Source organism: Equus caballus, chromosome 5 (assembly GCF_041296265.1).
Source record: "Equus caballus isolate H_3958 breed thoroughbred chromosome 5, TB-T2T, whole genome shotgun sequence".
NCBI classification, from domain to species: domain Eukaryota; kingdom Metazoa; phylum Chordata; class Mammalia; order Perissodactyla; family Equidae; genus Equus; species Equus caballus.
In genome coordinates, this window is record NC_091688.1 from 54,962,053 (window position 1) to 54,984,347 (window position 22,295).

The 22,295-nt window shown below is 38.5% G+C and overlaps 1 protein-coding gene across 2 annotated transcripts in view; it reads left to right on the forward strand.

The window, feature by feature from the left end:
• NOTCH2 (notch receptor 2) overlaps positions 1–22,295 on the forward strand; it is a 153,775-nt gene that overhangs the window by 30,234 nt on the left and 101,246 nt on the right. For both annotated transcript variants that reach the window (XM_023642104.2, XM_070268447.1), the window contains exon 2: positions 8,259–8,340. In XM_023642104.2, coding sequence (XP_023497872.1) covers positions 8,259–8,340 — 82 coding nt within the window. The remainder of the gene's footprint in view (positions 1–8,258; positions 8,341–22,295) is intronic.

A 22,295-nucleotide genomic window follows, 5' to 3' on the forward strand; every position in this document is an offset into this window, starting at 1 on the left:
ACCCATTTTAATCAAAGTCTTACCATAGTACACATGGCTTAAGATTCTTGGAGGAGGGTAGAGGAAGGTAGATCTTCATTCATGCAAATTTTAGGGCAGGAACTTCCAAAGATGTTTTAGTTTTATGAAGATTAGAAAAGTACAGTTCCACTTATCAACTTTTCATCCCTGATAAAGGCCAGGAAATTTGCATCATTTTTTCCTTCTCATTTTACTTTTCTACTCCTTACACAAAATGAAATCAGAATTATTAGACACAGTCATGTTTGGGTATCCTTATGCTTACTAAAATCGTAGCCTTGGAACATTTTAAACATATAAACTGATTGTTGAGTTTGAGAATAGGTTTTGTCTTAGTTACAGATAGTTCATTGAACATCTTGTGAGTATTGAGTATACCTGCTGTGATCCAGGCACTGTGCTAGGTCCTGGGTATACAAAGATGAGCTGATGATGGTCACTGCCTTTAGAGAATTTGCACAGAGGTTGGAGAGAGAGATTGGTGAGCCAGTACTCATAATACATCTTCCCAGGATGTAGTGGGAGCACAGAGGAGGAACATCTAAATCAAACTAGAGGGTCTCTGAGGGCTTCCTAAGGCTTTATCTATGATTTGAAATATGAGTAGGAGTTAGCAAGATGGAGAAGAAAGAAAGGGAGGGGAAGTATTTTCCAGGTGGAAAAATGTGTATGTGTGTACAGGTGATCATTAACAAATGGGCCACATCTAATTTATAAGTATATGTGGATTTTTCAAATTTTGCATTTCGTATGGAAGTGTTAAATCCGTTTTCATCCCCAAACTAAGAAATTAAAATTTAATAAATAAATTAAAAATTATGCAGTCTTTAAAAAGATAAAAATAAAATGGAAAGGAAAAAGTACAGTGCATAGTATATGTCAATATAGCACAGCAAATATTGATGGATTTTGTTTTTTGCAATAAATCCAGTATTATGAAATAAGACAAAATTGAAGTTTTTAAAATGAAAGATTATTCTAGATTTATCAAGTCACTGGAATGAATATCTTTATAAAACAAAAATTCTATTAGTAATGTCAAAAATACCCTTATGTTATTCATAACTTCAGTTTTTGTTGGTTATATTTTCTTAAATCAAGGCATACCTGTTTTTGAAAAGTAGTAATATTTTGCTGAACCCTATATGAACCCTGTAGCCTAAACTTTAATCTCTGTGGTTCTGGTATCAGCATCTCATAAGTAGGAAACACATTTTCTTTTAGATGATATCTGTAAGAGGCATGGAAATCCTCAGAACACTGGCAGGAAAATAAAATTAGTATCTCCCTTGCTGCATTTATTTGCCTTTTAATCAAGACAAATTTCAGGGAGGAAGACAGATGTTTTCTTCACTTTGTTTTTATTTAAATGTACCACTTGGGATTTGAAGCTTCTGCACTTCTTCTGTTTGTTTGGATTTTTTCCTTTCATGGCTTGATCCCAAAAAATGGGATAAAAAATTTAGTGAAAGCTTTGTTGTTTGAAATTGCGGGGTGCTACGAGAATTATTTCAAATCCCTGATGTCTTCCTGTCTGCCCTCAATTCTCCTATTTTTGGTAGTAATGCAAGCAGTCATTTCAGAAAACTTTGCTTTGTTCATTTTACTGAGCCTCTTCCAGACACCATGTGCCTGAAGCAACAGCAACCAGCCACAGCCAAGGTCCTAGGGCGTAAACTCCGACTTCGTCTCCCTCAAATGCTCCTACTTGAAATTTGCATAAACGTTGAAGAGAAAATTAAAAGGGCCCTGTATACCTCCTCTTCACGTATTTTAGGAACCCCAGCCATTCAAGGCATTAACATGTCTTTTGATTGAGCAGTGGATATATAAGCACAGATACCACACTGCAGACAGAGGGAGCAGGATATGAAAAAAATCATGTGAGATAGAAAAGAGACAGAGGCTTATTTGAAGAGGCTACAAAGCAACAAGTAATGCCAATTTAAAACGATTACATGTTAATACAACAAGTGAAACACATTGAAGGCTGCTCAGATTACACTAGCTGGGGTGCAGGCTTAATTACTCATGTTAGAGATTCCTAAAACAAAGAGAGGCTTTTAAACCAGTGATTCTTAGCTGGCATGATACTGAAAAGCCCAGGAAAACCAATGTAAATGCCTAGAGGAAATTTTAAGGAAGATTCCATCAAGTTTGTGTACCTTGGGCCTGTCCCTAAATGAGCAAATTCCTGAGCACTGGAACTGGTTAAAATCAATGACAGCTTATTCTGTTGTTTGCAGTATTTATATACAAAAGAAGCTGATAAACTTGAATAACTGCTAGAACCTTGTCTGGACTGAGTTTTAGTTAGTGCTAAACAACAAGGGTTCGTAGTGTATTTCTTAAAGGTTTTTTTCTGGAGTGACTCAGATTAAGAGGGTCTGCTAAAGGTATATAATAAAAGCCCATTTGGGGCCGGCCCAGTGGCGCAGCGGATAAGTGCGCACGTTCCACTTCAGTGGCCCGGGGTTCGCCGGTTCAGATCCCGGGTGTGGACATGGCACTGCTTGGCATGCCATGCTGTGGTAGGCGTCCCACATATAAAAAGTAGGGGAAGACGGGCACAGATGTCAGCTCAGGGCCAGTCTCCTCAGCAAAAAGAGGAGGATTGGCAGCAGGTGTTAGCTCAGGGCTAATCTTCCTCAAAAAAAAAAAAAAAGCCCTTTTTATTTTGTTTGTGTTTATCTTAGAGTCATTTGGGTAGGTCACAGTCTTTCTGTCCCCATCCCTAACTTCCCTCCAGTAGATTGTATGGATCATCAGCAAAGCAATTGTTTGTGTTATTCATGTTTGATTTCCATGCAATGCCCTGTAGAGAGCCATGCTCATAGTAGTTGTTCAACAGTGTTAATAGAACTGTATTAAAACTGAGTGACATTTTTGCTCATGTACAGTGTTGATTTTACCTTTAGTGACTCACTTCTTATGCCTGCAGTGCTGTACCTTTTTATTTTTAAAGAGCGGTGACCTCTGTTTTTTTTTGTAGTGGTAGTTCAGTATATCTTTTATTAGACTCTCAGTGATGGCAACTGGGAAGAACTTATTCCAGTTATTGATATCACATCCTACATTGTCCAGGGCTCTTCTATTTTTCCAGGTTTCTCAGTTTGGTTAGACTGAGGTTTGATTGATATGACAAGTTTCCCTAAAGGCACTGTTGATCATGGAATCAGTGACTAAGAATTTAAGTACCTACTGTGTGAGCTAGCCTTTTTTTGAGTTCTTACTAGGTATCAGGCATTGTTCTAGGCTCTTTAAATGTGTTAATTCAGTTCATTCTTACCAGGGCTCTGAGATTATTTTACAGAGGAGGAAACTGAAGCATGAAGAGGATACAGAGATAGATAGTAATGGTGGAGCTAGAATTCAGACCCAGATCCTGATTTCAGCATCTATGCTTTCAACCACTACACTGTATTGCCTCAAATATACAGAAAGGAAATGTTTTCTATCCTCTAGGAACTTGAAAGTGAAAAAGCAGAGAGAGTTAGAAGACAGTATAGAATTAAATTCTAAACTAAGTTATGATTGTTAGAGAGTAGGAGTTGGCCTGTGAGGACCAGAACTGTCAAGGCCGGGCTTTGTCGGTGAGGTAGGAGGTGAGCAGAACCTCAGGCGAATGAGTAGAATTTAGATAGTGGGGGGGGGGGAGGGGGGAAGCAGCAATCAGAGGAAGCTGAGACACACATGGAGGCATGGAACTGAGTTCGATGGTGATCTATTCAAGCAAGAGACTGCATTCAAAAGTAATACTGGACAGGTAAGGTAGGCTGCAGTCTTGCAGGTGAGCATGAGGGTTTAGCAAGAAGTAATGAATGGCTTGTCTCTGGAAGAAAAAGTGCCAAGCTTGGCACTGTGTGAAGGTACTGCATAGACCTCTCAGCTGGTTCTTCTGAAGCCAACCTGACAGTAAATTCTGAGAACTGATTAAGAACTGAAAGCCACTGTAGATTAGAGAGTGGTGGAGTGACATGTTTCAAGCGGTGCTCCTGGGAGGTTAGATGCCATTAGAATAAAACCCTTAACCATTTTGGGGGACCTGAGAAAATGGATATCTTCAGCCTAGTCTAAAAACAGATGACTTGAATAAGCTTATATAAGAATGGAAAAAAGCCTTTCACTCACTGCAACATTTTACAGTTTTGACTTTTTTCAAAAATAAATCTGTGTCATTTTCCTTGCTTAAAGCAGCCCAGTAATTCACCCTCACACTTGGAGTAGAAGCTGAGATCTAACCCTGCCTACGTCCCTGGCCTGTCTCCTGCTACTCTTCCCCCTTGCTTAATACTCTCTATCCATACAAACCTTGAATACCAGTCTCATGCCCATCTCAAGGCTTTTACACTCGCTGTTTCCTCTGCCTGGGATTACCGTTTCCCACTATCTTCATGATTCGTGTTCATTTAATTCTTGGCTCAAAGGATACCTGCTGAGAGAGACCTTTCCTAGTCATCCTGTCGAAAGTAGATCCCTACACCTCCAGCCTTTGTGATTACTGTATCTCATAACTGGATTCTATTTCCATCAAAAGCTATCACTTACCCCTGTCTGAAAATATTTATTTATTTATTCGTTTATCTGTCTTTTCCTAATAGAAATAAGGTTCTTGAGGACAAGGAGTTTATTCTGTTAATCATGGCATCCTTGACATCATGGCCTGTACCTCACACAGTAGATGCTCTGTAAATATGTTCTGAATATTGGAAGACTGGTTCCCAAATACACTGCATGGAAAATGTGTGAAAATTGAAAATTGGCTTCTAGATTTTGTGTCACATTGCCAAGTGATGGAGTGATGACATTGGAATCCACTGCTTCTCTTCGTTTATGCCCTTTTTTGGGGGAGAGGGCATGCACATATAGATACACAAATACAGTATATGAGATTGATTTCAGTCAGCCAGTATTTATGGAGTGACCACAGTTTGTGGCTTAAGGTGAAAATTTGGAAAAAAGTCACTCGTTTTATGAGTAACTAGTTTCTCTGAGTCTATTAAAACATTTTAAGCATCAGTTCTCTGTGGTGTGACTGAACATTTCATTTTTTTACTCTGCAAATATAAAGCTGCTTTCAATTTCGTTGTTAAATTTAAATGTTGTACATTGGGAAAAAAAGTAAATTGAGTTTTGAAATGAGGTCTTTCCCAGTCTCACTGTCATGGTTTTAAGTTATCAAAGTTTTAACTCTTGTTGAATGTCAAATAATTACAGTGCTCATTTAGAAATAGCCCCTGAGCAAAGTCATGACTCTCAAATTTTCCTTTGTTTTTCTTTTGTTTATTCATACAATATATTATCGTCTGGGTCACCTAAGACCTCTAGTGGATTATATAGTCTTAGAAGATTCCTTAAGGTGGACACTCCTGCTTTAGGACAGTAGTTGTTCTCAAAGTGTGGTTCCTCAGACTGGTAGCGTTAGCATCGCCTGGGAACTAGTTAGGAATGCACATGCCCAGGCCCCTCAGGACCTGCTCAGTCAGCACTGTGGGGATGGAGTCCTGCAATCTGTGTTTTAATGAGCCCTCCAGATGATTCTGATGCACACTGAAGTTTGAGAACCGTAGCTCAGTAAATGTTAAAGGTTCAAGGTAGAGTGATCCTACACATCAGCCAAATGGCATTAATAATTAGCCCTGTAAGCCCACCTCCTTTTTGACCACTGAATTTGATTAGTTCACTAAGGCCAGGCTGTAAAGTTATTTGCTAGATTGATTGCCACATATTGACTTTGGGTTGTTTGTATTTCTCTGAACCTGTCACTGTAATGATTTGCCAGGACACTTAATAGGAACAGACTATGATTTTTTGCGCCCATGGCTTTCTGAGTCATGGGTGGCTGGGTCCTTATGCTCTTCTGGGTAGATTTTTCCAGGTACCAGGCATGCCATTCATATACTTTTAATGAGGGCAGTGTCAATCTTGCATCACAGGGGACCTTCGTGAACATTTGGTTCACCCTCGTTTGGCTTACAGGTGGGGAAATTGAGCCCCCGTGAGGCTGTGCTTTGTTTGCAGTAGCACAGCTAGTAAGTGGTATAGACGGGCTTTCAGGTCTCCTGACTCCCTCCACTGCACCAGGATTCCTGAAGGGAGAGGACAGAGCTGCAGCTTGCTCTGTGCCTGCAGGACATTCCTTTCCTACTGAGAGACTTTCTTTTTTATTTAAAGAAAAAAAGCAAATAGAAAAAAGTCAGGAAGTTCTCATTGAAACTAATAAAAGTGTCTAAAGAGAATAAAAAAATCAGTTTGAGAACTTTAGTATGGAGGAAATAACCTGACATTAACTGTTTTAATTATAGTTGTTGCATTGGGCTTATCAGTGTGGGAAGAGAGAGCATTGGAGCCCTACAGGGAAGTGGGATATGGACAACAAGATGACCCTCTTCCTGAATCTGCCTGTTCAGGCTGCAGCCTAGTGACTGCTTGTGTGACCTCAGCAGCTGTCATGGAGACAGGGCTGGACTCAGTAACAGACCTGGGTCCCAGGCCCAACATTGCCACAGCTAGTGGTGTGATGCCCACGAGGAGGTCACTTAACCTCCTTGGCCTTCACTTTCTAGTAAATGGGTATAATAAAACCTGTCCTGCCTGTCCTGAGAAGCACAATGTCAGGTGGTGGGAAGCAGTGTATCACTGTAGTTAAGAGCACGGACACTCTCACAGGATCCAGACCGCCTAGGTTCAGAGTCCTGCTCTTTCACTCACTGGTGTGACAATGGGCAGGTCACTTATCCTTTCTGTGGAATGGGCGTAATGAAATTACTTCATAGGGTTGTTGGGAAGATTGAGTTAGTCTATCTAAAGTGCTTAGAACAATACCTGATATTTAGTTAGTGCTAAGTGTTAGCTGCTGTTGTTATTACTATTTTTTAAAAATATTACTGTCTTAAGAGATGAAATTTCTTTGAGCATGTTCTCAATGGTTCCATCACTTGATAACAGTACTGGGCAGATAGAGGGTTCTTATGCAGTAATTGTTAATGGAGTTGTTCTAGCATCCAGCTTGTGCCTGGGCCTTGCCGTGAAAAGAAGCTGGTTTCGATGCCCAAGAATGGCAGGCCCAGAGCCTCTGGTATTGCACAGTTTATTCAGAGTGATGTGGCTGGAGGAAACTCAGAGGAGGAGACTTCTCAGTTTTGGTTTCAGGTAATGAACCATCCTAGGAGATGGACGTCTTAATAATCTTCCAGAAAAAGTTTGTGAACTTCAACTTTGATTTTTATTGTTTGGCTAGGTTTCTTTCTGTCTTGTCTTTCCAGTTGTTATTAGGATCCTTGACAAGCATTTTGGTGATGAAAATTCCAACTCTAAAAGCTAAACAATCAAGGTATTGTAACTATCCAGCGAGTGAATGGCAGACTTTGGGTGGCCTTCCTCCTCTTTTGGCTGAAATCAGCGAAAGTTCCCACTACCGCTGTTTATTTCTGAGTTGTCTGTTTCTGGGAGGGATTAGTGTGGTGATATGACTTTTTATTGCCTTGTAAAGCGACTGGGGTTCAAGAATTTGAGAATTATTGTTTTATCTGTTTGTATAAAATTAGCTTTTCATTTCGTTTAATGTCTGCTCCTCTACAATCTCTATTCATGGTCTACCCTCCATCTTTGTGTGAACACGTTGAAGTAAGAGATTGTGTTTTATTCATTTCTCTATGTGTTCCATTTCCTCTTTTCCCCCTGACTTCTAATATAGTGCCTGGTACATACTAGGCTCTCAACTACTGTTTGTTGAATGAGTACTGGCGATGTTTCTGAATACTTCTTGAAGTGTCCTGTTCTGAAACTTCACCTGAAGGCTTAAGTAATTCATTAATATCACGGTCACCTAGTATCTACCCAAGTCTTTCTAAATCTCCATTGATGAATCCTTATATTATTCATCTGAAATATCCAAATTCCAAGAGGCTCATGGCATGTCATGGGGTTATAGCTTTAATTTTCTTAGTATCATTATGAGATAAGGATGTAACAGCTGGGGAGATAGAGGTGCAGAGAATTAAGAACATCATCAAGACCACAAAACGGTTACTGTGGGAAGAGACTTTTGGGATGAGCTTCCGTGTTTCTATGACCCCAAAAACAAAAAGATAAAAAACTGCTTAAAACTCTAAAGGGAAACTCAGATCAGGTTGGACATGGGAATGAATGTTGGCCTGGAGTGGATAACATTTCTTTGATGTCTGAAGGTTATGATCAGTTACTTATTTCTAATGTGCATTTGTTTTTATTTTTAGCATTGCAATGTCGGGACGGCTATGAGCCCTGTGTAAATGAAGGAATATGTGTTACCTACCACAATGGCACAGGATACTGCAAGTAAGTTTTTCTCTGGGTTTTTTTTCTTTTTTGTATATTTATTTTTCCTCAGTAGGACACTGGACAAGATTTGGTTCTACTATTCCGTTTTTAATACTGCTGTGAAATGTTATTGGTTCTCTAACTTTTCAGATGAGTTTGTAGCTGGGATGAGGATGAAAGGATGTGGATGTCAGATAAATGGTTAATAAGAACTTCTTATCTTACTATCTTTTTCACTGTGAAAAAGACTTTTCAGTGAGTGGCTAGTTAATATATATATATTAAGTACATTCTTATGCATTTTTCAGTTTAAGACAAAGCCTTAGAATCACTTCTCAGTATGTTAGCTATGATCTCATTTTTAAGTCAAACCAAATAGATATTAACTTTAATTCTGCCTAGTACAAGTGAATATTACAGCCATGTGAAAGTAATTTTTTATATTGTAAAAAATCCAAATCTGAGAGAGAGACTGTGAGAGAGGAAGATGCACGTAAACCTGTAGGGATGGAGTGGGGATTAGGGGCTGTGGGTGAATGTTGTTACATGAGTTTTAAAAGAGTAAGGATCAGGAACAGGACTAGGGAGCGTAGGCTAGTTCTCAAGAGCGTTTCTTTCTTTCTCTCCGACCATCTAGTCTAGCCATACTTTTTGTTTGTTTGAGGAAGCCTGTGAGATAATCTCATAAAGAGCTTCTCTAGGTTTCCTATGGACCATTTTTTTCCTTCTACCTCAGTTGAAAATTTTTGGTAGGAACATGTATCCATTCTATTTATATCATGGAAAATAAGATTTGACCATATGAAATTTACTTTCTTTACCATTCGTATGGGGTATATTTGTTCTTTGCTTTGGTAGAGGTACTTGCTTGATAAACAGTTTTGAGTTTATCCAACACATTTTTGTTTCTTCTCTGGATATTTAATTGAATACTATAAATATAATAATGACATTTGTTCCAATCAAGTCCATTCTGGCACCAGGATCTAAGTTCTTTAATATCATAAACAAGAATTTTTCCAAGTCAGAAAAAATTTTCTTCACCAAAGTGAAAATATTTTAAGCTGCGATGACAGTAAAGCTTAACAATAGGCTGTTTGGATTGGAATAAAGATAACATTGGAAATGAAATTTTTTATGTAACTGATTATGGGCTGCTCATTTAGCTTTTCTAGCTGGACAAGCAAAACAAAACAAAACAAAACAAAACAAAAACGTGATGCATTCACCTCTAAGATTGGAAACGCAACAGCAGATAATAAGGGAAGGAACTTAATACCTTAGAATTGGCCACTGAAATCTTTTCAGTCCCTTTTTGGCATCTGGTGTCTTAGCTACTTGCTTTATTCTATTATTCAGCTCTCTTGTGGTAGTTAACCCATCACATTAGGGTCATTTGTTGATATGTTTGTTTCTCCTACTGGATTGTGAGGTCTTGGTCTTACGCATTTTTGTATAGTGAATGCCTGGTGCAGTTCCTGGTGTATAGCTAGCGCTCAGCTGTTTGTTTCTTGAACCAAAAGGTGGTCAATAGATACCATCATTCACATGTTTTTTAATCTATTTGTCTTAAATAAGAAGAAGCTGGTTCTCTCTGAGAATTTTATTTGCTTCACGCAGTATCCAGGATAGTAGTACTATACAGAAAGGCAATTTACTTCTATTTGGAGATAATTCAAGTTGGTGATTCATGTAGGGAGAATTTCAAATAGGTCTAACTGTTGGTCTACGTATTTGTAGTCTGGTATGGGGAGAGAGGATTTCTAGAGGAGACCAATCTTTGAGCACCAGGAGAGGTCACTGAGGGTAACTTTCGGGAGAAAACAAATTTGTGGCCTGCCGCTATCAGACTCTCCAACCAAGGTGAGAAAGACAAAGTTTCCCCAATTCTGCAAGAGGCACTCAGAGAAACAGGGACTCATTTTGTGATTGACAACAATGGAGCTGCCTGAATTCTGTCCCTGGATACTTTTTCACTGTCAATGGGATGGGTTGCTTATGGATATAGTTAGGGTAGGTCCCTCAGATGTTCTCCAATCCTGTTGTGAGGGAAACAAGCCCCCTGAGAAGGGAGGGTAAGGAAAAAAACGGTTGAGGCCATCCTCTTGGCACACCAATATGAACAACAAAATTTGTAAAACTTAAGAGTGTTCCTCTACCTCAGTAAAAGCAATATTAGCATCTTCAAGAGTGGCAGTGTCAACATAAGTGGACATAGGGAAAGCAAGAACAGTGTTAGGGAGGTCAAGTCAAAGATCTGTGCAATGCCATGCCAACCTCCATAGAAGGTTAAGCAAAATTTTTAGCAGAAATAACATCTGCTTGGCAGACCTTTTAGTGTATCTTCATCAACTTTGCTTTTTTTCCCTGGGGAAAGAAGGTAATCCAACTTGTTCAGTAAATATTATTTTCACAAAATGGTAAATGAATATTAGGACATTTAGAAGGTTTATAAAAATTACATCAGACATGCAGAGCATATGATTATGTTTTATTCACGAGATTGCTTAGTGGATTAAGAAAATTGAAGCCAAATTCCTTTTATTGGGGGGTGGGGTGGGAATTAATGGAAAATGTTTCAGAGTAGAAGGTATCTGACTATCTGTTTAAAGAGCATAATGCTGCTGTTTCAGCTAAAATATAATGGTTGTTTATAGAAATTATAGAAATCCTTGATAAGCTCACATTGACAGAGGAGGATAAGTACTTTCAAAGGTTAGTTTTGTGCACAGCTCACCTGTTTTTTCTCACTGTTAGGAGCCTGAGTATTCTATCAGTCTGTGATTAGATTGAGATGCCAGACAAGGAGAACCTGTGTAATCTTGCGTAAAACTCAATTATTGCTCCTTAATAGTTGTTGTCAGATCTTAATAAAGCCCTCTCACTACAGAGAGATAAGACATTTTATTCTTTCCCTTGTCCTACTGGGAGGTATAAATATATAATTAAGTTTGGCTGTCATTAATCACTTTCAAGTTGTTTGTCTCAGGCTTTCAAGATAAACCATTCCAAATCCCAATTTGATTAAAAATCGTGGGCAACTCAAGTTCACTAGAATGTTGGGGGTGGGTGAGGTCACGATTTGCAAAATGTGCATTTTTAAGGACATATTTATCATAGTTATTTAAAGTCCTTGCCTGCCAATTCTTAACATCTGGGTTGTCTTTGGGTGTGTTTCTGTCAACAGCTCTTTCTCTTTCCCTTTACTTCACATTTATAGTAGCTTTTATTATTTACTGGACATTATAGGTGATGCATCTTAAAGTTTATCTTCCACTAAAGAATGTTGAGTTTTGTTCTAGCGGGCGGTCACATTACTGGAAGATCGCTGTGATCCTGTGGAAACTTGGTTTTAGGCTTTGCCATGGTGGTCTGTTTTGCCCTTAGTCTGATGGTGTAAGTCTTCGTCCTGGGATATGGTCCTTACTCCCAAGATATGACCCTCAGGGGGTTCAGTGAAAAGCATGAGGTGTTCCCAAGCTCTGGGTTTTTCCCAAGCTCCTCTAATTTGGTGGGACTTGAATGCATACCTCTGACTCCTAAGAACCCTGCTCAGCCTTTTGGCCTTCCAGTTCTTGCTTTCCCTTGAGTTCCTAAGTATCGTCTTGTTCATGCACAGTCAGGAATCATTTAAGGATTTGAGTGGAGTTGTATGCTGTTTTTAGGGCTACCCCTCTGTGGTTCTGTCTTTTCCAGGATTTCTCTTCCTCAAATTCCAGCAGCTTTGACAGTTCCAGATACCTTTGACTCCTTAGCCCAGTAAGACTTCCATTTTCTGCTTGCATTCTGTTCCTCTTGTGCTGCATGGGCTGGGGAATACCTTCAAGGAAAAAGCTGTATAAATGTAGGTTTCCTATAGTTGGCTTTTCTTTTTTTGATGCTAATATCCCTTCCAGTTTCTGCCCGCTTTTGGTTGCTCTCTGGTACCTTTAATATTTTGTCCAGAGTTGATAATTATTATAAGCAAGAGAATTGGTCTGATATATGTTACTCTGCCATTATTTTTAATGATAAAAATTATAATTATAAAGGAGGCTTTCAAAACTGTCTACATACCACTTAGAAGGTAGCTAGCATAGTGTTTATTAAACAATGGAAAGTCACCATGAGTTTCATAGGTTCTTGCGGATGAGTGACTACAGTTGAGAATCTCTACTTTTTGCCAAAGTATCTAACTAGAAACTGCATTTTAAAGTCAATCATTATAAAATGTTATAAAATACAACATTGTACCATATTTTACCTAAAATTTGTCTGCTAACTGTAAGAAACATTAAACATTAACAACTGACAATTTTCCTTGCCAGGGTTAGGGAGTAATGTTGGTGGTCCAGGCCTCCTAAAGCCATCCAAGAAAATTGCAGCCATTCTCTTCTTTGTCCTCTTGATAAGTTTCTGTATAGTCAAGTGAGAATAGGGGCTCTCAGAATCCTCCAGAGCCTGGCTTATAGCAGAGGATTCATCATCAATGTTTGTGTTGTGGTGGTGCTACCCTAGAAAGACATTTTCAAAAGTGATGACTGATTTAGTATTTTTCCCTTTTACTCACCTTGTTAACGGACTCACTGCTGTTCAGGGGCCGTGTCAGATCAAAGAAGTACACTGGGAAAAGCATCAACTGTTAAATCACTTTCTCTTCTATGCTCAAAGTGGTTCTGTCAGCAACGTTCCTTCAAGTGGACTGCCTATTTAGCAGAACATTATAATGCAATTTTTCTGGAAGATACTGGCCCCTTTTCGATAGTTCTTTTATCTTTACCATAAAATGAGGAATGCTGTCTTTTGGCTTACTAAATACCTTTCATGGAGTAATTTTTTTTAAGGTGATGCTTTAGGAGTTATTAATTCAGGAATTATCTATTGTATTGCTGTTTATGTGTACCACATATAACATACCTCAAGTCTGTGGTAGTAGGAATTATTCAATATTGTTTTGACGTTATTTCATACCTCTTGGGGAAGTAATAAAATAATGACCAATTCATTATCCTGGACTTCTTAAAGGACTTCAGAATGAGTCTTACTAGAGTATTGTAGAGTAAGTTGTGAAATGACTGACTGTAACATGGTATTTTGGTGCAGGAACCACCAATGACATAGGGCTGGGACCAACGTGAGGTAAGTGAGGCATTCGTCTTAGGTATAAAATTCAAGATGGTGCCCAAAACTTAATAATCAAGATAAATAATACTTTAATGCAGTAGTTCCAAAACTCAAAATTAATGTAAAAAAAAACTATGATAAAAAAATCCAAATTTTGAATAAAGAGAAAATCAGTAGTACTGATTTTTTTCTTTGGCCTCAGCCTCCGATATGGTTCAGTTTGGTACTCGTGAGTAGATTAAGGCATCTAGAAGAGCCCTGCCTGGTGACATGGAGACAACATAGGTTTTTATGCCACATCGACTTGAGTTTGAGCCCTAATTCCTGTTAGAAATTGGCCTTTAGCGACTTAAAGAATACTGTGCTAGCTAACATTTATTGAGTATGTGTTATGTGCCAAACTCTGTGCCCAATTAAGCTCTTTACAGGTGTTGTTTTAGTCCTCATATAGGGTAGTCTTAATATCCCTGTTTTATCAACGAGTATATGGAAACTCAGAGGTGAAATAATTTGCCCAAGGTCACATAACTCTTGAGTAGTGGACCTGAGATGTGCTCTTGGAAAATGTGCTATCGCTCCGTCTCAGTTTGCCTATCAGTAAAATGGGACAAAATTACCTACTTTAAAGTGCCAATTCAAACAGGATCTTCTGAAAAGGAAGTGTAGAGCATTTGAAAGTATATGAAAAGTGGCTTTTCAGATCAGGAATATGATTAAAACTCTGCTTTATATAGTTCCTAATTTTAAAGTAGAGACTGTAGCATTAGGTAGGCCTGGGTAGTTCACGTAATACTCGAGTATTGAGCCTACTTGTAGTTACATGAGTGTACATGGCCAGGCTTGGCTAATGCTGCATTTCTGAGAAATGATCTTTGATTTTAAAGCTGAGTGCAATTACTGCAGATGAAATATAAGAAGAGGGCAGTGAAGGTGGGGATAGAGGATATTATCTATTAAAATGATCTTTTGTGGAGAAAAGTCAATTGAAAAACTTGAAACTTCTCACTTCTTTTTCCTAATGGAAGATGAGCAAGTCCAGACAGATTTTATGCAGCTGTGAAATTGAGACAGGTTAAATTCAACGACGTCTGATACATGGTAAATGTTGCTGCCAGCACAAAAGTCACAGGTTGTTAAACACAGCACTGTACGTTTGCATAGCGAGTTATAGATGTATAGATGTGTATCCTGTGAGGCTTTCTTTGTTTGGGACTTAAGATCAGGACCCTTTAATGTACCATTCCTCAGTGACTCTTCTTATTAACACTTATGTCCTTGAAAAATCCTTTAACAAATATGTTAAGTGTCCCTGAGGAATTTTTCGTAAAGGAGGTCCTGATTAGCAGCTTCTTGTCAATATATAACAATAGGATTCTCTTACTCTTTTGAACCAGTCTTTATTCTTTAGGTTGGAATCTTTATAAACTTCAGTGTTGGGTAGAGAATAGGAGAAGGTGGTTCTTAGGTTCTGCTTGTATCCTTTTGCCTGTCTTGGGTAACTGCCAATAAGTCAGATCAACTCATTTTGGCCTGCAAACCTGGCATGAATAGACGTGAGTTTAGTTAGGCTTCTTTCAACATAGTCCCCAGGTTAACCATAATCCTATATAAAGCTGCTTTCTTATTGTTTCATTGTGGCATGTCAGCACCATTAATTTCATCTAGGAATTCTTTTTTCCCCTTTTTCCTTGTGATTAAGCAGGATAAGAAATATTTCTCTTTCAAGATCTGGAGTAGCTTAATTAAATCCTTTATTTTAAATTTTGGCTATCTGTCTTTCATTGAGGCTAGCGAGATAGCATACAAAGAGGTGGGGGGATTTCAGAATGTGATAAAAATGTAATTATCTAAAAATTTCTAAGTGCTTTTTTCTTTGTTAAGCCAGCATAGATTTGTGGGAGTGATGGGGGTTTTTGCTAAGCCCTCTTCTCAACATCCTGTAGCCAGGAATTTGGTAGCTAGGAATTAAGTTTACTGACTCCTCCACCCCCATCATTATGTGTGTGTGTTTTGTTTTCATATTTGTATTAGTTATGTTTTACTTTTGATCTCATTGTAAGGTAAATTACAATTTCTCTGGATTTCCCAAAGTTTTCTATATCTTATTTATTCATCATCAGTAATCTTCACTAACACTTTATAGTCTGACTAAAAATGTATTACTGATTCTTATACTAGTGCCTTCAGCCTTCCTTTATTAATGCCGTTACCTTCTGTTTAAAATGTTCTTCCTCTAAATAGTCTCCTACTTGGATCTTTATGAAAGGCCTTTATGAAAGACAGGTGAAAGTAAAGACTAGTAAAGACATTATTTAAGGGACACGTAGTATTACTGAGCGAACACATCCAACTGGAACATTATGTCCAATTTTTTTTTCATGTAAGTGTGAGGAGAAGGTAGGTGTTAATCAGAAAGTAACCTGATTAGGACTTATGTAGAACAGTAGCAGTTAGGGTACTAAATCTGTATAGATTCAGGCCACTTTCCTGCAGTTACTATGTCTGTATCATGTGTCCTGAACACTGAAATTCAGATAGACCCTGAAGCACTGTAGATCCTTACTCTTTGTCTTTGTCGGCCCAGGCTGCTGTAGCAACCTACCACAGACTGGGTGGCTCAAACAGCAGACATGTATTTTTCACAGTTCTGGAGGCAGGGAGGTCCAAGATCAAGGTACTGGCCTATTTGGTTCCCTGTGAGGACCTTCTTCCTAGTTTGCAGATGGCCGCCTTCTTACTACAGTCATGTGTCAGTTAATGATGGAAACATGTTCAGAGATATGCATCATTAGGTATTTTTGTCATTGTGTGAATGTCATAGAGTGTACCTACACAAACCTAGATGCTATAGCCTACCACACACCTGGGCTATATGGTATTAATCTCATGGGACCACCATTGTATATGCGGTCAGCTGTTGACCAAAATGTCATTGTGTGGTGTGTGACTGTATATCCTCACATGGTGGAGAGAGAAAGCTCTGGTCCCTTCATCTCCTTATGAGGGCACTAATCCCATCATGATGACCCCACCCTTATGACTTCATCTATCTTATTACCACCGAAAGGCCCTACCTCCAAATACCATCACATTGGGGATTAAGGTTTTAACATAGGAATTTTGGTTGGGGGAAACAAACATTCAGTCCATAGCACTCTTCAAAGAAAAGTTTAATTTTCATCAAACTGGTACTTATTGAGCTGGGTCCTATGGTAATACTGTGCTCAGAATTGTGAATATACATAAAGGTCCAAGAGGCCTGAGCTGTCTGACTTCCTTACTCACAAGTATATACACCTCCAAAGTGTCTGCTAATGGATGTTGTGTTTCTCCTGCATAAGACATGGTGGCAGTCCTCTGACACCTTGTTATCTTGTTGAGGAGATAAGGCATACGTATATGTATAAATTCAAACAGTCTATCATTGCCCATCTAGTGGCACAGATAAGAACTATGGAGATTCAGACAAAGGAGCAACTACTATGGGACTGAAGACTAAAATCAGAGGATTTTTGGTGGATTATCTAGATTATAAATCTGAGAATATTAGTGGTAGCTTAGAAGATAGATAAGTAGAAGGATGGAGGTGGGGAAACTGATGGGACTAGAAGGGCTGTTGCTTCCTGGAATAATTGCTACCAGTATCTTCATCATTTTTTTTCTTAATGACATAGTTTCAAAACTTTTCTACATCTTGGTTGCTCTCTTCTGTCTATACTCCAGTTTGTGTGAGGTTTTACTAAACCAGTATGTGGATTAATCTGGTTTCACAGTGACAGGTAAGTGATTTAAAAAATCATTCCTTTAGCACATGGTGGCTTGAATCCTTGAAGATAGAATGTCTAGAGTGAGGAGTGAAGGGGAAGACCAGGGGACAGGAGGAGAGGGAAGCTGGGAGCAGTCACCTGCCCCCACCCGCGGACCCCCAACCTTTTTGGTCTTGACTGTTGATTCTTGTGCTGCTTCCAGAACAAAGCAGCCAGATAAGTTTGTGAACACCATTTATAAGGAATCTCAGAATCCATGAATCTCTGAGGCAAGAAAAAGAATGAGTTGGGATAGGAGGAGTGATATAAAAACAGAGACGCTAAGAACAGGATCAGTTTTCATAGTGCATTTTCTTAGCTGAGAATTCAGGTATCCCAACCTCAAATCTCTTTTTTCCAGCATATCTTTGGCTTGACCCAGTTCATTTCAGGGATCCAGAGTAACCAAGCATCTGCTAGCCAAGTCTTTGGTTACCCCAAATTAGCTCATGTCCTTTACTGCTTGTTTCCTCTGATTATATAGTACATATCCAAACCCTCAATTATCCAGAATAAACCAGGGCTGCCTGTTCTGTGTGGAAAACATTTGACAGTAGTTATGATTCTCTTCCCTAGACCCTGGTAGCGCCTTAGCCATTTAACTGCCTGTCCCTTTAAAATTTTGAAATGCTGGTTCTTGTTGTGTAAGCCAGACACATCTCCTTGAGGAATTATTTTACTGGGCAACTTGCCCCCTTCTGAAACCTCAGTCATCCTGAAAAGTACCTCAGGAACTTCTTTGACTTAAGTTTTTCTGTCTTAGTCCTATTTGTATATAATGTTTGTGGTATTTGAGTCTCTGTCTCATATTGCTAAAACTCATGGCCTTGAATTTCTGGGTCACTCTTAAAAAATGGACAGACCTTGATTACTAATGAAAAGTTGACTCATTTCCTCCCAGGCAAAAGCTGACACTGACTATCAGAGTTGATAATTAGTCTCCACAGAAGCAATGTCTCTAATTATGGGACATCATCTATTCTTTCCCAAATTTTATAAGAATTAATGAGAGCGTCATGAGCTGGGGAAGTGAGTAAGACAAGCGTTTATGCTGTGTTGAGAGGATATATAAAAATGATATGTGGAAAAAGTCCTACATGAATTTAATTAAGTGGTTGATTCCCCGTGAGTTTCACTTTGGTGCGTCTCTTCCCAAAGCATTGTTTTACACACACAGGAGTCATTTTTAGCCTTGTGTAGTTTATCAGCAGGTCAGATTTCAAAAAGAGACTGCAGTGTCTACAACCACTCTGTGCTTGAAGAAAATGGGCTCCCATGTTGGCCAGTTGTTTTGGGGAAGATGGTAAGACCTTTCTTTCCCTTTTAGGTTCAGGATTCCTTTTTATTTTCTGTGTCTTGTTTAAATATATTGTTGTTTTCTCCTTTGCTTGTTCTTAGCTTCCTTATGCTTCCTGTGAGGGGTTAGCTGAAAGTGTGAGTTGTGCAACAGTTCATTTACACAAGCATGTATGGAACTGTCTGCGCACTTACAAGGGTAATAGGTAGGCAGTGTGAGGGATATAAAAGGAGAGAGACAAGGCACACTTCTTTCCCCAGGCAGCCCCTGCTTGGATAGTGTGACGGTCAGGATTTATACAACCACTGACCCCAGGCATTAAGATCAGCAAGCGTCATTACATCCTTGGACGATATTGCAGAGGGAATTCAAAAGCTGAAATTGTAGAGTCATCATACTTAGGAGGTTGAAAGGACTTTGGCGAGCACCTGTCCCACTCATCTTGTTTTATATGTGAGGAGCCTGAGATTTAATGTGGCCAAGTGACTTACCCTGTATTATATAACTGATTAGAATATAGACTGGGACTAAAAGTTGTTTCTTAGACCCCTTTAGACAATCTAAAGATTCAGCACTATTTCTTTTCATTCTCGGTACCAACCTTCAAGGAACCAATGTGGGTGAATACACACACACACACACACACACACACACACACAAAAGCAGAATAAAAAAAACCAGGGCTTTTGTGAGGCAATTTGAAAGACCAAGTATTTTAACTCTAGCTATGCATTTTTATTTTGTAACATTCCATGAAACAAAATAGTAGTCTGGAAATTCTTTTGAGTTCCTCATAAAGGAAATCTACTCTATATTAGTATCCAAGGGGCTTTGGAGTTGGATTCATACAATTTTAGAGCAAAAGGGAATATTAGGGATTATGTGGTCTAACATCTTGTTTTTATACGTAAGGAAGCTGAGGCTCAGAGAGGTAAAGTGGCTTTTTCAAGGTTAACGTCTAGGGGAAGAGCCAGGGCTGGCTGGTCCAGAGGACAGGTCTCTGGGGAGCCACTCTATCAAAAAGATCTGAGAACATGCTGAAGTCTTGGGTGAGAGATTTTTGTAAAACAAAAATATACTAATTATATTTTTATTCTTATTCAGATGAAAAACATACTCATAACTCTTAAGATTAAAAAAATTATATATATGATGTTTTTAGGACAATCTTGAACATATATATAAACATATATGTGTATAAGTTTTGAAATCTTAATATATATTTGTTCAAGTATGCCTTAAAAACATCTCACCTAACACTAGGCATGGGTTTTTTAAGCAGAATGATGCAGGAGAATGTAGCCATGTCAGGTGTGGCTTGGACCTGACTCAGATCAGTGGGTGAAGTGCCTCCCCAGAGTTACTGTGAAAACTTGAGTCTTGATTTATATCATGGTTTCTGCTATAATATTTCTTTTTGTTTAGAGTGGGGAGATTTTATTTGGAACATCAGCTTGGGTGCTAAGTACAGATGCAGCCTGGGCCATTCAGGTTTCACAGGGTCTTTGTGCTTATTACCTCCATCTTTTTGATTTTGGGGTAAATGTAATGTATTTGCAGAATGCATTTGTCTTCACTTGGAGTAAACTTCCAGGATACCTGTTTGATACTCAGTTTCTCTGGTTTAGAAGGCCACAAATCATTGTAACAGCTACGATTTTTTTTGGCCCCTTGGGCCATGGTCCTATCTTTTAGGGAAGTAGTGGTTTTTGTCTTGAGTCACCACATTAGGGTTAGACACCATAATGTTTTTCCGTGATGTCCATTATTTTATTATCTTTGGTTCTAATTATGCAAAGGTATGGCGACTGACGATGATCCTTTGACCATTTGATTGCCTTTCTGAAATTAAACATAGTTCATTACAAGTGCTCCTAAACTGACCTGATTTCTAAATAAACAAAAAAAGTTACCTAAACTGTAAGCACGTGTTTTGGGATTGTTTTTGCTTACATATACTTTAATGCCATCATGGCCTCAGAGCAGGGATCAGCAATATTTTGTTCAAGTGCCAGGCAGTAAATGTTTTAGGCTTGCTGGCCAAGAGGCAAATTGAGGATGTTATGTACGTACTTATATACCTACTTAAAACATAGCCATGTAAAAACCAGTTTTAGCTCCTGGGCTGGAGGTATAAGAACAGGTGGCCTGTGGATTTCATCTGAGGGCAGTATTGGCTGACCTTTACCTTAGAGCATAACAGCCACTTAAAATGCTTCACATCCTCCCAGGGTGTGGGGTATAGACTGGTAGAACCATTCTTTGTGGCTAGTTTTTGTTTTTTTTAATATACAGAAGAAATTCTTGAAGCAGATGTTGCTGCAGTTAGAACAAAGAATCATATCTGATTCCTCCTTTATCTATTTTTGGTTGATGCCACTTTTCTAGTTGAGGTGATCTGTAGCGGAGGTCTGCACTAAAGCTGAGATCCTGTTAAGTTAATGAGTGGTAGCAAGAAAATAAATGAGAACATTACATTTTTTTCTTTAACAATAAACTATTCCCTTGTTGCCATCAAAGTAATCAATGTTGTGAGATGTCATTGACTTCATGAAAGTTATCCTTTGTGTGGAAAAGATTTTTGGGTGTTACTGTGATGGTGATGATTTTAATAATTATGTTTGTTCTCAAAAGCATATAATCCAGAGGAAAACAGATAAACAAACCAAATCCAGTCCCAGCAGTGTAGCTGGTGATAGAGCATGCTTCTGAGGATTGGCTCCAGGAGGCTAAGACTTTCACACGCACTACTAGCATCATCCACATGATGAGGGTTTCTGAGTTTTGTTGTTGTTTTTGTCTATGTAAGAATGCAAGAATACGTGAAATAATGATAGCATTGTACTGTTAAAAGAAATAATCTGTCTGGTGTCTGGATGTAGGTCAGGTAAACTTTCTCATGAGACTACTGTTTGGCTCTGTAGGATTTTTCACTTTGTCCCTGTGGAGGCGTAGACTTTGAGTTCATAATAGCACATCAGGCATAGGTGAAGGAATTTCCAAAGCTGAGGCACACTTGATTTTCAAGACGTGTGAGTTTGGATATATACTAATACAGGCAACATTTGTAGGAAATATTTCTATTCAATTCAACCAACATTTATGAGTATTATGAGTGCTAGATACTAGGCTAAGAATTACTTTACTTGTATAAGTTATCTTAGTGTTTCTCAATCTTTTTATCATTACCCCTTACCCAAAAAGAACCTTTTAAGGCTTTTTTTCCTAGTCCCCCCACCCCCAATTTTAATATCATATACTGTATATCTGTTTATCTGTTGTGGCCCTTTGGAAGGCCGCAAATGATTCTAATATCTAAGATTTTTTTTTGACCCCCAAGAACCAATTTTTTTACCCCTTGGGCCACGGTCCTCTCTTTTAAGGGAAGTAGTAGTTTTTGTCTTGACATACAGTTGAACACTGTTATTTCTTTTTCTATGATGTCCACTATTTTTATTATCTGTGGTTCTAATTGAGGCCATTTAAATGGGATTTTTCTTGTGTTTCAGGGCATACTGAAATTGTATTTCCCAATTTTTCACTGAACAGTTTCACATACCTACATTTGTGATTCCTTCTTTTTTTGGATAATGATTTTTTCCAAATCTACAAAGAAATATTTTTTATCCTCTTAAAGTTTGAAGGAATGCAGATTCTTCTCCCACTAACTCTCACAGTCAGCTTTCGTTTGATATGATTTGGGTCAATTATTTTTGAATTAGTAATTTTTTCAGACCAAACTTTAAGCTTTTGGAACTGTTTTGCTT